This window comes from Ostrinia nubilalis, chromosome 24 (genome assembly GCF_963855985.1).
Source record: "Ostrinia nubilalis chromosome 24, ilOstNubi1.1, whole genome shotgun sequence".
Lineage (NCBI taxonomy): Eukaryota > Metazoa > Arthropoda > Insecta > Lepidoptera > Crambidae > Ostrinia > Ostrinia nubilalis.
In genome coordinates this window covers 8,620,187-8,634,768 of record NC_087111.1, presented here as the reverse complement: position 1 = coordinate 8,634,768, position 14,582 = coordinate 8,620,187, and the positions used below count along the sequence as shown (strand labels likewise).

Sequence of the window (14,582 nt, the reverse complement as noted above, 5' to 3'; positions counted from 1 at the left end):
TCACTGGAGCCCAAAGAAATGGAGCCACGAGTTATTGTCGTAGCTTGGACATTCGTCCGCAGCTCCACCTCAGGCTAGATAGAGCTCGTGAGCCCTCGTGAGCGCTCGTTAGCGAGCCTCTTCGGCTTCAAGTGAACCCCCAATCCCCTCCTCCAGTTGTTTTTATAGAGATTCGCATATTTGTCCCTTACTCTAACGATATCTACTAACATCAAACATTATCTCAAGTAAATACCTATAAGTGGCCAATAACCTCAAGGCTAAGGAAAACAAACATGCATGAACAAACATCTTTTTGCTCGTACTCAGTTCTCATGACTAGTGTCCATGGCCTTCGCTAGTCACGAAGCAAACAAGTAGGTTTGCAGAAATTATAAATTCATTACTATTTTGGTCATAATTCGTGTATACGGGACTATTCCCACCTCTCGTTCCCGCCGTTGCAACTCCTGTGTAGCCAGGATCTACAGCTTTCCCGCCAATAAAAACCCAACCAGTGAAGGTCAACTTTGTCCCGGGGGAAAATTAACCTGTCATTGGACCCGCGACGAGTTTAATCAGAAAAGCAGGAGGAGTTCAAAGTTAAGGTTCGACTTCCCTCCAGTGCAAAGCGGATGACAGGAGACAAAACAAAGGTTTAAGTAACCTTTAAGAAAAGATATGCACCACGAACAGTAAGGTAAGTAATAATTAGTTTACATAAAGCAACTAGATCAATAAACTGACTTATCTAAGCAATATTAAACATTTATTTCACTCCCGTTTCAAACCCGTTTCCGAAGCATTGTATCCCGAAATCAAACTAAACTCCATAAAATCTTTAAAGGATCGTCACAAAGTCAAACGTGCGTAAGTATCCACTTACAAACATTCTTCAAACCACAATGCGTGATTATCCCCATTCAGGAACCCCCAAATCTATATCACTTATGACATGAGACACACAGACCATGATTCTCACATTTTCACGAGCCATTACCGCACAGAAAGAAAGCGGTTCAAACTGGTTCATACAGGTTCATACCGGATTATCCGGATGAGGCCAGATAAAGAAAATTGTAGTTAGAAGTTTGGGGCCACAAAAGGACGACGCACAAAAGCCCATTGTGGGTAGAGTTTCCCGGATCTTATATGAATGTTTATTATAATCTGCGTACGAAGTCACAGTCATAGACTATGATACGTATATTTCTAAGTTTAGTATGATAAAGGGCGTTTTTGACATCGTGCGCTGGTCGACAGAAAGGACTTTTAAGGACTTAAAATACTTCCCCTCATAAAAGTAACTCAATTTTTAGCGGAAACCAGGCCTAAGACTCTAAGGTCTTATTTTAAAATTATAATATAACTACGACATTATTAATTTAATTTTATAAGCCCATTTGTCGTCTAAAATCGATATAATAACACGATAAACTTTTATCTTAACTCAGCAGCTGTTACGTAGACTTTACCTACAAATAAGTATATGCAAAAAATCAATGACGACATCCTAGGTTTTCATTGTATGTTAATAATACATAAGTAAATGATCTTGAGGATTGCTAAGCCGTCTAAAAATACGATAGCAATGATGTTGGTGACTTGTGAAATTAAAATATAAACAGAATAATTACATAAGAGAGTCCTTGTTAAACTATTTTCTGCACCAAAAAAAAATAGGAAAATAAAAACCTTTAAAAGTTTAAACATCTTAAAGAATTTACCTATACATTGTTTTTAGAACTATTGTTTTCCTATAGCTTGTTTCAATTAAAAAACCAGTTTTTATCCACAATGAGGAAGCTCTTGAGTACCAGTATTCAATCTCTACCAAAAGAAGAATGTTGTCTTTGAAACAGACTACAATTTCAATATCAAACGTTGATTCAAGAACCAATAAATCAGACGTTATTCCATACAAAGACAGGCTAATATAGACTTCTCGAGTAGCCATTATACTGAAATGCAATAATCTTATTACTGATCTAGGATAATGCAAGAGGACCTATTGTGTATCAGTTGCTTATTTCTTTGGATAGTAATAAAGAATAGTAGAAGTAAATGCAGTGAGTTCACTCGTTCACAAAGTCGCGCGCGATCTTCGTACATAATTATTTTATTTTGTAGGATATTACCACCGTGTGACAATGAAATATTGAAAAACGATACATCTTGCAAAAACAATATCACCTAATCAACAAAATGATGTATCGCCTCTAGGCTCTACCGTTCGAATTTTGTGAAACCTAATTTTTCTTTTTGCGACTCGATCTGCGTATCCACTACCATTGGTTCCCAAAGTGGGGGGCGCAAAGACCTTTAAAGGGGAGCGTGGGCCATCTGTAAGAACCGCTGAGAGAATGCATTCCAGACTGCTCGATACGACCAATAAATAATCTTGACTGTTGGAGGGGGGCGCGGAATTTTTTGTATGGTCGAAAGGGGACGCGTCTCAAATAAGTTTGGGAACCAATGCACTACACTATTGAACGACAAAATGAAAATGTATTAAAAATGCGCCTTTTATTTACAAATTATTAAAATAAACAGATATTTTCACAACTGACACAAACTTAAATCTAAACAAAGAAATGGGTGAATATCAACAAACTCGTTTTTTGCCTAATTCCGGTGGCGAATTTTAATTTCCACTTTCCAAAACTTTTTTGTGGCAGAAATAATAGTAAATAACTTGTATTATTCAATGATATGGTAGAGATCAAAATATTATTAATACTTCTCGAGATATGTCAATTTGAAATTATCAAGAGCCACCGAAATTGTATTTGGGCCACCGGAATTAAGAACCAATCCACCGAAATTTATTTATACAGCGGACTTCGGAATGTTACGGATGATTGTCTCAAATTACTTATTTATTTGTAATCAATTAAGTATTATTATCCAGTAAAGATGTTTATAATTAAAAACAATATTCAGGCCTGTGTTGTGACCATAAAAAAGCATCAGATCTTCCCACGTGGGTCGTAATAGCCGACTAAGGAATCAAAATACTGGAGGGTGGGCTGCAGCATCTTTCCGGGTATTATACTACCATACTGGAACTACGAACCAGCCTGCTAAGCATGGTGATAACGGCAAAATCCCTCCATAGAGAACAAATCCAAAACTTTCTGGCTCTAGCCGCCAAACAGCCCCGTTATTCTAGAGTCATCACAAAGACATCATACATGACCCTCAAACCCAGAAACCGACTCTAGTCCCGGGAGGGCGACCAACTGCCCCAGGTTGGTGTTAGGTTTATCTTCCATAAGTAAAAATATTGGTCCAGGCTAGCCAAGTTTTCATGATGGTATCATACCTATCCTATACTCAGAATTACGCAACTAATTATTCGCTAAAGACCATGCGAACTGGAGATTAAGTATGAAGATATTTCTAGATCTATTCCAGCTACTGAACTAACACATTACATATTTGTGACAGGGTAATTTAACGGAAAACTATGCAAACCTAGCGACAATGAGCTAAATGAAAGTTGTACAATTAAGAAACGGAGGACTAAATCCAGCCAGCCTCATAGAGAGAGAAGGCCTAGCAAAAGATGCCAGAACTGTAAAAGCGTACTGAGCTGCACCCTAATAGTACTGCAAAAATCAAAATGTTATAATCATTTTTAGACGAACAGGCAATTTAATCACATGTGCATTCTCCGATCACCACACAGCTTATGACCGCAGTCTATGAAGGAACACTATCTGCGGTTGCGATCCTCATCAGTGAGGGACCGAGGAAGAAGAAGAAGTCATCACCGAAATAGAAGAATGCCGAATAAAAGATGCTCAAAAGATGTCGACTGATGAAGCCTAAGCCACGACCAGTGCCAATCCAGCTCCAAAACCCCACGAATTTTCATCTCGAGTGGCAGAATAGATTGCAACCTACGAGACTAGGGAAATTTTAGCTGTTTCAGGACTATTCTCATCTGTTTTTAAGATTCTGCTTAGTATCGATGTATAAAATAGCTATCCAAGTCCTCACGCTGATACAAAGTGTATTATAGAGACGATTTTTTGTAATAAATCGAAAGTATGTATTTGCGAGGACCAAATTGAATATACCAACATGAATAACGAGGATAGCAGAACCATTTTGGTTAATGCCTAAGCTGCTAGGAGAGATTAAGAAGCACTACTAGTAATTAGGCTGAAGATCGAGATTATTCCGACACTTTATAGAAGATATCCTAGGCTTTAGCTTGAGTGAGATTAGAATGCCCTATTAAAAACAACAAGGTATGTACCAGGAGATAATGAAATCACAACTGAGCTTATGAAATCAGATGGAATGCTAGTACTAAAGTTCTCTTAAATACCACCATGTTTATTGGTCGATAAACCAAAAAATAAGACATGGTGGTGGTGGTAGAGACTGTAATGGAATGGACGTTGGCGATGGTCCAGAGTCAGGTGAGGCAGCTTTTTCCTGAAACATGACACTCGCTATCCAACATCCAGTCTCCCGACAATCTCATTTTCGAAAAGACGTTCGTAATACTACGTACATATTTAATGCTGCGTCAAATTATGCAGAAGACTGAGGACTATAATCAGTCATTATTATTGGCCTTTTTGTACCTTCTTCGATTCGGTCAAGACCTGGGCTGTGCTACAGTCTGTTTAATGGCGTCAAATTGACTGTCGATACATGCAACTTCTGAAGTATTTGTATGAAAACTTCATCATATCAGCCCTCCCCCAAGATCAGAACTCGAAACTTATCTGATTGCTGCGAGGGTTCAGAGTTGGAGATACCATAATCTCTCAAAGTCTTCACTACCTCCCAATTAGAGGTTTTCAAGCTTCTGAGCTAGACCGAGCTCAGTATCAAGATACGGCGAGTACATCGCACAACTTCGATTCACTGACGATATTGTAGTTATGACTGAGACCTTAGTAGACCTAGGTACAATGCTCCAGAGCCAATAAGACCAATTCTGGCAATAGATTCGCCACCGGAGCCACCGAAATTGCGCCACCGGAATTAAAAAACTGTAACAAAATTCAAATTATAAAGAAAACTATAATTCTGATCAATAATTTCTGTATGCAGATACAACAAAACACCAAACTTTAACCATGTTAAAGAATCGTTTAGCATCTAAGTAAGTAGCTTTCACTCATACACTTGCCAGCGAAATTGAAAAATTTTGTATTCCTGTGCCGCTGATACAAATATTTACGGGTCTGCTGGAAAAACAATATCACAATTCGCAAGTCTTTATAGCCCGATCAGGAGGACACAGCTGAGTGATGCAGGGAAGAAGAACTCTACGTCTCTCAAAGCTTCTTTGGAGAAGTAAGAGAGTGTCGAAATTGAGCCACTGTAATTGCTTTTTTTCGTGGGACAGTTTTGAAAGGCTATTTAAAACACTTAAAATATGAAATATCACATTTCTTTTATATCATTTGGAAGTCTTATTTAATGTATTTTATGGCTATACTATTTTTAAATTACTAAAATCCCCGAGAAAGAAGGAATAACACAATTTATGAGTAGAAATAGAGTTAGGACGCGCCACCGCTATTAGATTTTGGGCCTTTGAAAATTTTTTTAGTACATAAAATAACTACCTATTGTCCTGAAGACTTTACTATCGTGTAAAACGCTGTATAAACTATATACAGAAAAAAAATCATCGCTCTAGTTACATTTCTCCCATCGATTCTCAGCTCCGCCGCGTAAAAAACGTGCTTGGGATATTCACCCAAATGTTTTTATTAAAATACGCCTTTAAATCTGTTTGCATTGTAATCCAATTGAGATTTTAACTTCCTTTTAAGCTACATTATTATCTTTTTGATGTGGCTTTCATAATAATGAACAAAAGACAAAAGCTTAAAGTTCATTATGTACAATGTCCTAGGAGCTTAATTACGTACGTCATTGCTTACATTCATTATACGATATGAAAAAGCAATTAACGAGTTTTTTAACTGTTCGTACTTGAAATGGAATTGTTTTTCCGCTGACTTCATTTCACTTCTCCTTCGTAGCTTTTTCCTCATATGGTTTGGTCATTATGTGGTCATTATCACGACAGTCATCTATTTGTAATGGAATGGTAAACATTGCCTTTTTAGATTTTCACACTAGTACAGGTTACCTTTATTATACTTACTAACCTTTAAGGTATATGCTTCAATTTCCTTGAAGGTGTCGTGCGTTAGTTTTTTATTTCATTAGGTTCGTCATATTATAATATTAAACAAGTTTGTTGAAAAACTTATTACAACAACTGAAAAGCCTCAGCGTTTAGCTTGATTGAATCTTATGTGTATCAAGTAGTATCTCGTAAGTAACCTACATCTATTTAAGTAAGTATATCAACTGTGAAGCAGTGGAAACTGGAAAGAGAGATAGAAACTCTTTCGAGTCAATGGTTAGATTTTTACGTGGCATTGTGTAAAACCACTTTGTGTGTTTATTTCCACTTTGTATTTGTTCCCAGTTTAGTTATAGGAATTAGTCTGATAATCCCACGATCTGATAATAGCCACGATAGCCGAACGGTGAATGGGTCGGAGTGGCCGACTCGAGATCCGAGGAACGCGGGTTCGAATCCCACCGCCGCTCGACGATTGTGGTGAGCCCACTCGTAACACAAGCTTATTTAGCTTACCACGAGGGGCTAACGGGACTATTAGTAATTTGTGCAATACAAATTGCTAATAATCTTTTAAAAAGAATTAAAAAAAGAATCCCAAAAAGAAATAAGTACGATTCCGTGCAGAAGGCACGTAAACTATCAGTCAAAATGAGCCATATTAGATGCCTATGGCGTTTCATTAAGTCTGACACTGTTTGTGAGCTTAGTATCACAACCCACACGATAGAAAAACAGTGATTGATCTGGTCTAGACGCTAAGTTTAGCAAAAGCTGAATAGTCTTTGGATCTGAGTAATAAACTGATTGTTCTTAAAAAACCTTTGTTCAAAGCAGACTGGATCCTTGAGTTATCGGAGTAAGAAGTGTGTAAAACATATTTCCCACAAAAGATACTGCACTACCTAACAAATGCAGGACTTGAAATTTATATATAATAATGGTAGATCGTTACCGATCGCAGTGATACTAGGACTCCATTGAACTATAGCCGCTGAACAAAATAAAGAAGTAATTAAGATGGAAAAGCCTGAAGATTTTCAGATTACATACAAAGAAAACATTGTTTACCATTCTGGAAAACCCTATCACAGATGGCAGACAGTACAGTTATTATCTAGATAGATACTTGCTGGCAATAAGCGTGACGAGCTGCCATTACTATAATGCAATAGTGTAAGCCGTGACTTGTACAGTTGGTAGAGAAAACTACTTGTAGGGAGAACTGCAAGTCATGTAAGTCTTTGAAACGTTTTGAAAGACTATTGCCCGTTTTCACCATCAATCCCTAATTTTAAAGTGATCCCTATGGTAACACATAACAGGAATTTCGATTTCAAAGGGGTCACTCAAAAATTAGGGGTTGTATGTCACTTAATAGGACTCTTTTTGAACGCTAGCTAAGGATTGGTTATCCAAAACATCGTTTGGGACTAGAAGCATAGTGTATAATGTCCAAGGATATTTATTTATTTATTTATTATCTTTCGTCTCCTCTCCTCGCTTTGGTGGAAACCAGGGCTCACCAATGCAAATGGATGATTTAACCTACACTCGCCACGCTGGTTATATTTATTTTGGACGTTCTAAGTTATTTTTTATATATATATTTGTCACTTACTTTGGCCAGGAGCCCTCACAGTCTAGAAAAAAAAATTTAATGCCTAGGAAATACAATTTAATCAATATAGTGCTATTTATAGAGCGGTTTTAGTCGGCCGTTTGGTGTAGTGGTTCAGAACGGACTACTATGCCGAGAGGTCCCGGGTTCGATTCCCGGCCGGGCAGAAATTGAAATGATGAATTTTAATTTCTGTGACGGGTCTGGGTGTGACTATGTATAATATTTATGTATTTAAAAAAAAAGAATATAAGTAGTATATCCGTTAAGCTAGCACCCATAACACAAGCATTAAGTTGCTTACTTTGGGGCTAGCTGGCGCTGTGTGAAATTGTCCAAAATTTTATTTATTTATTTATTTATTATTTATTTATTTATTTAGTAAACCTTTAAATGGGTTTTATTTACGCGGCTGACTGTAGCAGTGTTTTGTTAGGTGCACCATAATTTCGTGTTGTTGTCACATGCTTAGACGGATGTTAGAGCGACATACATACCTACATCACATAAGTTACATAATATCACGTAGGTATATTAAAGAATACGTGACAGTATCGTTTTGTCAGCGGTTTTAGATCTAGCACTATAGTTTTTTTTGGGAATCGTAAGCTGTAAAATGTAAGAATGTAACAAAATATATTATGTTTTATTTCAGGAGAAATAATTCAGCACTATCATCGACATTATGAAAAAGCAAAATTGAAGACAGAAGAAATATCATTCATTCGACTTATATTCCAATTCATGGAAAAACAGTAATTAACTAAGTACCTTTGATAATTATCTGCGTGCCATATTTCAGCGTAATTCATATTAAATTAATATTATTGGTAAACCAAATGAAGAAATAAATAATTCCTTCAATGGTTTGTGCTGTATGTTGATAAAATAACTATAATGAAATCTTAAATGATCTAATAACGATATTAAGGCTATATAAAGCTAAGAAATTCAATAATTTATTCAATCATTACCTTTAAATTACACCAATCCAAGTAAACATACAAATCTCAATAGAATAGTCTATAAATACACTTCGTATAATGTGCGTAGAATACTAAACGCACAATAATTTAGCCAAAGCCAGATAGTACGCCGACCATTAATCTGAAGCACAATTTACACCGTTAATTATCAGGGGCACGGTAAATGGGTGGGCCAAGTTGGGTGTAATAGACACTACGCGGATTGAGACGCTTGCTTGGTGCTGAAAATTTTCCTTATTCTGCAAACTCTTTTTTATTAAATGAGAAAAACTAGCTCATATCAAACAAAACGGAATAGTACTAGTTACTGAGTGAAACAATAGTCACTACATTATTTATGTTATCTGTGACAATAGGCTAGGATACAATGTAATTAATGTTAAGAATTTAAGATCGAGTGTAGTAATTTAACTGCAACTGCATATTATGTTCTGACGTAAAAATAACTTTTTTATAACCGTTTATTAATTGTGATTACATTAATAACTATTTTTTATCAACTTACAGTAAGAATGTAACGTAATTATTCAAAAATCTCGTCTACCTATTAGCATTTGGTCCCAAAACTTGGCTTACGTTTTACTTTCAAAGCGTTATCTAGTCAAGTTATTAATTGTGTGGGTACATTGTGGAGGTGAACCAAGGACTAACTTTGTAGTTGAGAGGGAATCGACATATCTAAGCTTGAACCTGTTTCCCATTTTACCTCAAAAGGGAAAAAAACCCTTATAGCATTACTTTGTTCTCCATTAATATGAAATCAATATCAATCTAGCCTAGATACGTCCTCCAGAGAAAACCTCTATAAAAAACAACTGGAGGAGAGGATTGGGGGTTCCCTCGAAGTCGGAGAGGCTCCTCATGAGCGAGCCTCTAGCCTGAGGCGGAGCTGCGGACGAATGTCCGAGCTAGGACAATAACTCGCGGCTCCGATTCTTTGGGCTCCGGTGGACACCGTCGGGTTTTAGTGGGTAGGCCCCGCCTTTAGTGAGCAGGCAGGGAGAGTCCCACATAACCCACTGGCCGTCCTCATCGACCAGTGGGTATGCGCAAAGCATTTCCTTAAGCTTAAAAAAAGGGGTTGGCCTTAATACTTACTTGAGGCATATACCCGATCCTGGGCCCCGGGACGCCGCTGCCCGGGCTTCCAGGCCTGCCTCCGAGTACCCATATGTCTCCAGCATTCAGCCTCCGTCTGCCCACTATGCAGGACAGCAGTGTGGTCTTCCCGCATCCTGATGCACCTAGGAGCCCGTATCTGCGGAAATATTAAAGGTTTATTATGGACAGTCTGTTAGACTAATAAAGGACCTTTTAATTTCATAATTTTAGAAGAGTTTAGAATATACTCGTATGTAATAGTTTTTATTTGAAAGAAAGACATAGAACTATCCTACTAATGTTATAAAGGCGAAAGTTTGTGTACTGGACATCCAAACTAAACCCCGAGGACGAGGAAGACCCCGAATCACATGGATGTCCGTAGTAAATAAGGACCTTAAAGAGGCCCATGTCAACAGTGAGACGACCCAGGACCGAGCCGCCTGGAAACGCATGATACGGAGGACTGACCCCAAATGTATAAATAAAACGGGAATGGGCCAGAAAAAGTAAGTAGTAACAGGGCAGAATCTACGATCTCTCGTGATGCATACCTACCTACTAACATTCAACGTTCGCCTCCGGATTAAAATCGTAAGCTTTTTAAGCTTTAAACTTTAAATTTTACTGTCCAACCCCATGTACGAGGTTTAAGTATCCGAACTTTTAACTCTTCATTACCTACAAATAAATTCTTCTGATTGTGTCGTAAATGAATCCATCCGACTAGCAATTACTTTAAAATTAAATCCAAAAGGAAAACGAATTCAAGTTTATTAACTTTATTGCAATGTTGTTTCGTTTACGAATGTAAATTGCAGTTCATTTCCAAACGAAATTTTCGAATGTAACCAGCCAATGTGTTATTCACTTACCTGATTAAAAAATAATCATTTCTTCGACAAATTTTAGTATTGCGTCCATTTTTCAACTAAATTAATATTTAATTGAATAACCATTCATTTTGCAAACAACGATCAGGTGCGATATTCGTTTGTTTATTTTTCTCTACATTTTTTTTCTTTAAAATTACTTACCAATTTTGCGGCCAGTGTTAACGAAACTGGATTAAAACCTATTTCTTTTTTAAATCTAAAAGTGAGGCGTAAAAAGGCGTGGATATTTTCAATAAAACCTCTTTGAATAATTTTTATTACTTTGATGAAGTAAAAATATTTCGTAAATTAAATACCTACATTGTAAAACTTTGCAAAAAAATCCAATAAACTCAACCCTAATCTAAAACACGGTATGATCGTTATCGTAATCTTTTTAATCTTGAAAAATATTCGACGATACCATTCAATACAAAAGTTTTCCCTGAAGATTCCGCCCCATTTAGCGATTACAAGATTCTTGCTTGTTTAATCTTGTCTTAGGAATGTTAATGGGTTCTTTGGATAAATAACAAATAAAATGTATATTTATTTTTTGGTGTCAATACTCAATCGTTAATAGATCTGCCTACTCTTATAATACCTATGAGAATTTTATTTGGTGGGCGAAATTTTTCATACTGATTGATTATTGCCTAAAATAAACTATTGAAAATGGATTATTAAAAGTAAACATTACCCCAAATTGCATCGTGTTGTCACAAAATGTTTTCATTCGCGCGCGGAATCTTTTAACCGCGCCGCTGCCCGAGGGAATCGCGATAGTGTTTTGTTTCTGCCGAGATTGTTTTGTTTTCATTTCGCGATCGTCATTTGTTTTCGCCCGAGCTCACGGAGCGCGCGTTGCGTTTCTGTCGACGCTTGCAAGAAAATTACGCGCGAAAAACGTTTGCGACAGTCGTTTGTTTTGATTTTATCTGTATCCTATTGCCAAAGTGGTAAAATTATGGTTTATCACGGTACCCTAGTTAAAATAATAATTCTTCCACAACTTTGGTTAGAGAGTGGCACTTCTCTGTCCTCTTTTTGGCTAACAAAAAGTAATAATTGTCGTATACGAGTGTTAAAGGTTTTAAAGCGTTTTGCCAGATAGTTTTGACCGTTCCAAACCCTTGCCAGACAATCATTTAATTTTTAGGTAGCTGCCAAAGCCACAATGACCCAAACTTCATGTTGCACCAAAGCTCTTAGTCTATTTTGGGAGTGTGCGCTGACAAACTTTCGGCTTTTATAAAATGACCTGGGTCTGGCGTTCACAAGCTCTTAGTCTATTTGTACTTACATGGCTCCTTTAGGCACTGTCATGTTTAGCCCATCCAATATAACATTAGGGTTCTTCGAAGACCCATACTTCTTGAAGGCGCCTCTCACACATACTGCTTGCTCTCTTCTAGAAGCGACAGTGGACCTCTGAGTTTTGAATTCTTTCCTCCTCTCACGCAACTCCTGAATGGAAGTGGGAGGGTCTGCGCGAACATCTTCTAGGGATATAGTCGCGCCTTCGTTGTCGTAGGCGGGCATTTTTCTGGAAAGAAGAAAGGATCATTAATCATCATCATCATCATCATCATATAATTAACACTACATTAATCTTAATCATCATTATCATCATCATTTTAAATAACTTGAAAAAATCAAACTGCCTAAGGCCGGAATCGAACCCACGACCTTTCGCTTGCCAAGCGACTGCTCTTCCAACTGAGCTACTTAGACACTGGATGAACCCGTCGAAATTTTTCAAGTGTATACGCCGCTACGGCCGCGTTTCATCATCATGTCACTAACGCCCGTATTCACAAACATTACTATGAGTCGAACCTTAATTTCGAACTCCTCCTATGTTCTTCTAATTAATTTCGTTGCGGGTCCAATGACAGTTTAACTTTCCCCCGGGACAAACTTGACCTTCATTGGTTGGGTTTTTGTGGCGGTCAAGCTGTAGATCCTGGCTACACAGGAGTTGCAGTGGTGGGAACGAGAGGTGGGAATAGTCCCGTAAACATTACTATGAGGTCTCACAGTGCGCGTGGACGCACAGGGTGACATACGAACCAATCACAGAGCTCTATTAGCATTCGATTTGCTGCTTCACTTAAGCAAGTATCGTTTGTGAATACAGGCGTACTAAGTCTCTATTACAGGAGAACGACCCTCTAAGTTACCATAGGCTGCAATAGACTCAAGATCATCATCAGGTCATTTTAGACTGAGTTGCACCACTTTACTTTAACCGTAACTATAACCATAACCGGTGTTTCTTACCGGCGTTTGTTAAAGTTAAAGTAAGATGCTGCAACTCAGCCTTATTCTTTACAGCAGGAGCACGATTTTCTAGGTTACCAGAAGCAAATAGAGGATTTGATCTACACTTCCCACCTTGGCCAAACGGGTTGGGGAGGTTTCGCCTCATCAAGCCTCCGTTCGTATATTTGTGACCTTTTATGTCCCCAAGGAATAGTGGGACTGGACCTATTCTATAGAATCACACGGAACAGTGTGGGTGAAGTACCTATTTTTATGAAACATTGGAACACCATTAAATAAAGTTACAACTCAGTTTCAGACTTTATGGACCGCTGTATAGGCGTGAAGTGGCATACATTATGGCCCTTACAGCACTTTATTTTATTTTATTCAATAAATACAGGTTACAGTCATTTACATATCAAAATACATAAACAAAATGTACAGTGTCTAGACTCCAACCTACAAGTAGCGTATATTTAAGTTGATTTTTCACTTAATATGAGGCTATAATAAATCATTAATTTAATTTACTACAGTCACAAAAAGCATTCATAAAGTCCTTAGCAAACTGGGAACAAAGTGAAATTTTAATTTATTGTCTCGTCTGGAATACGAACCCAAAACCCCTGGTTCAAGATAATCTAAGGCCGAGTTGCACCACCTAACTTTGACCGTAACTATGACGATAACAGTTGCTTTTTGTAGGGAGTTTGACAGATTTTTGACGTTTGTCAAAGTTAAAATAAGATGGTGCAACCCGTGCAACCCACCCTAACTCTCTAATCACAAGATTGTGGAACACATACAACAATTGCATCTGTAATAGACATAATCATCATACAATATCATTAAACTTGTCATTAACTTTAATAACTATTATCTCTCAGATTGCAATTATTAAATCTAATGTCATCCATTATAAATAATGTTTGAGTGTAAGAACTATATTATGTCATCGTATAAGTTAGAGGTCATAAATGTGACTATTAAGATACTAAAGTAGGTACTACATTTTATTATCCTTTTTAGTGCTAAACGTACTTTACGATTATAGTACACAAAGGTTAGTTCATGTAATAAAATTTTTATACCATAATATAATAAATATTGCTATAGTGTTACGCACTAAAATGTATCGGTTAAGAAAGTCAGCATATTCATTTTTAAAAATAGCAGCAGCATGAATAGAATTCCATAGGTATTTTATATTCGCACGAGTCCAAAGATTATTAATCGTTTTAAAATAGCTATAGGTCGTTCCACTGCCTTCTAGCAACCAGCTCAAAAAATTATGAAAAATTATTTTTATACTAGATTTTCTTATTCATGCTACATAAAAACAAAACTTCGAAATTTTTTGCCGGTTATTTTTGTATCGTGATTTTTTAAACACATTATGTAATACGGGTAATTTATTGCTGTTTAAAAGCATCAACATGAGTAATTTTTATTTTAAGTAGAATAGGCATTTACAAAGTATAAGACTTTTTGGTTAGACAAGAGTTTTAATAGGAGTTGCAAACGGGACTCTTTATTAAAAAAAAAATTATAAATATTAGAACGAAAGTGTGTCCCATTTTATTTCTCCTCGTTCTTTCCATGCATGAATTATGTATGACATC

General features: G+C 37.0%; 1 protein-coding gene across 1 annotated transcript in view; it reads right to left on the bottom strand.

Moving 5' to 3' along the window:
- LOC135083781 (ABC transporter G family member 20) overlaps nucleotides 1–14,582 on the bottom strand; it is a 98,288-nt gene that overhangs the window by 35,220 nt on the left and 48,486 nt on the right. Inside the window, exons 2-3 of the mRNA XM_063978531.1 lie at nucleotides 11,996–12,238; nucleotides 9,815–9,974 (exon numbers count right to left, since the gene is read on the bottom strand). Coding sequence (XP_063834601.1) covers nucleotides 9,815–9,974; nucleotides 11,996–12,234 — 399 coding nt within the window. The 5' untranslated portion in view covers nucleotides 12,235–12,238. The remainder of the gene's footprint in view (nucleotides 1–9,814; nucleotides 9,975–11,995; nucleotides 12,239–14,582) is intronic.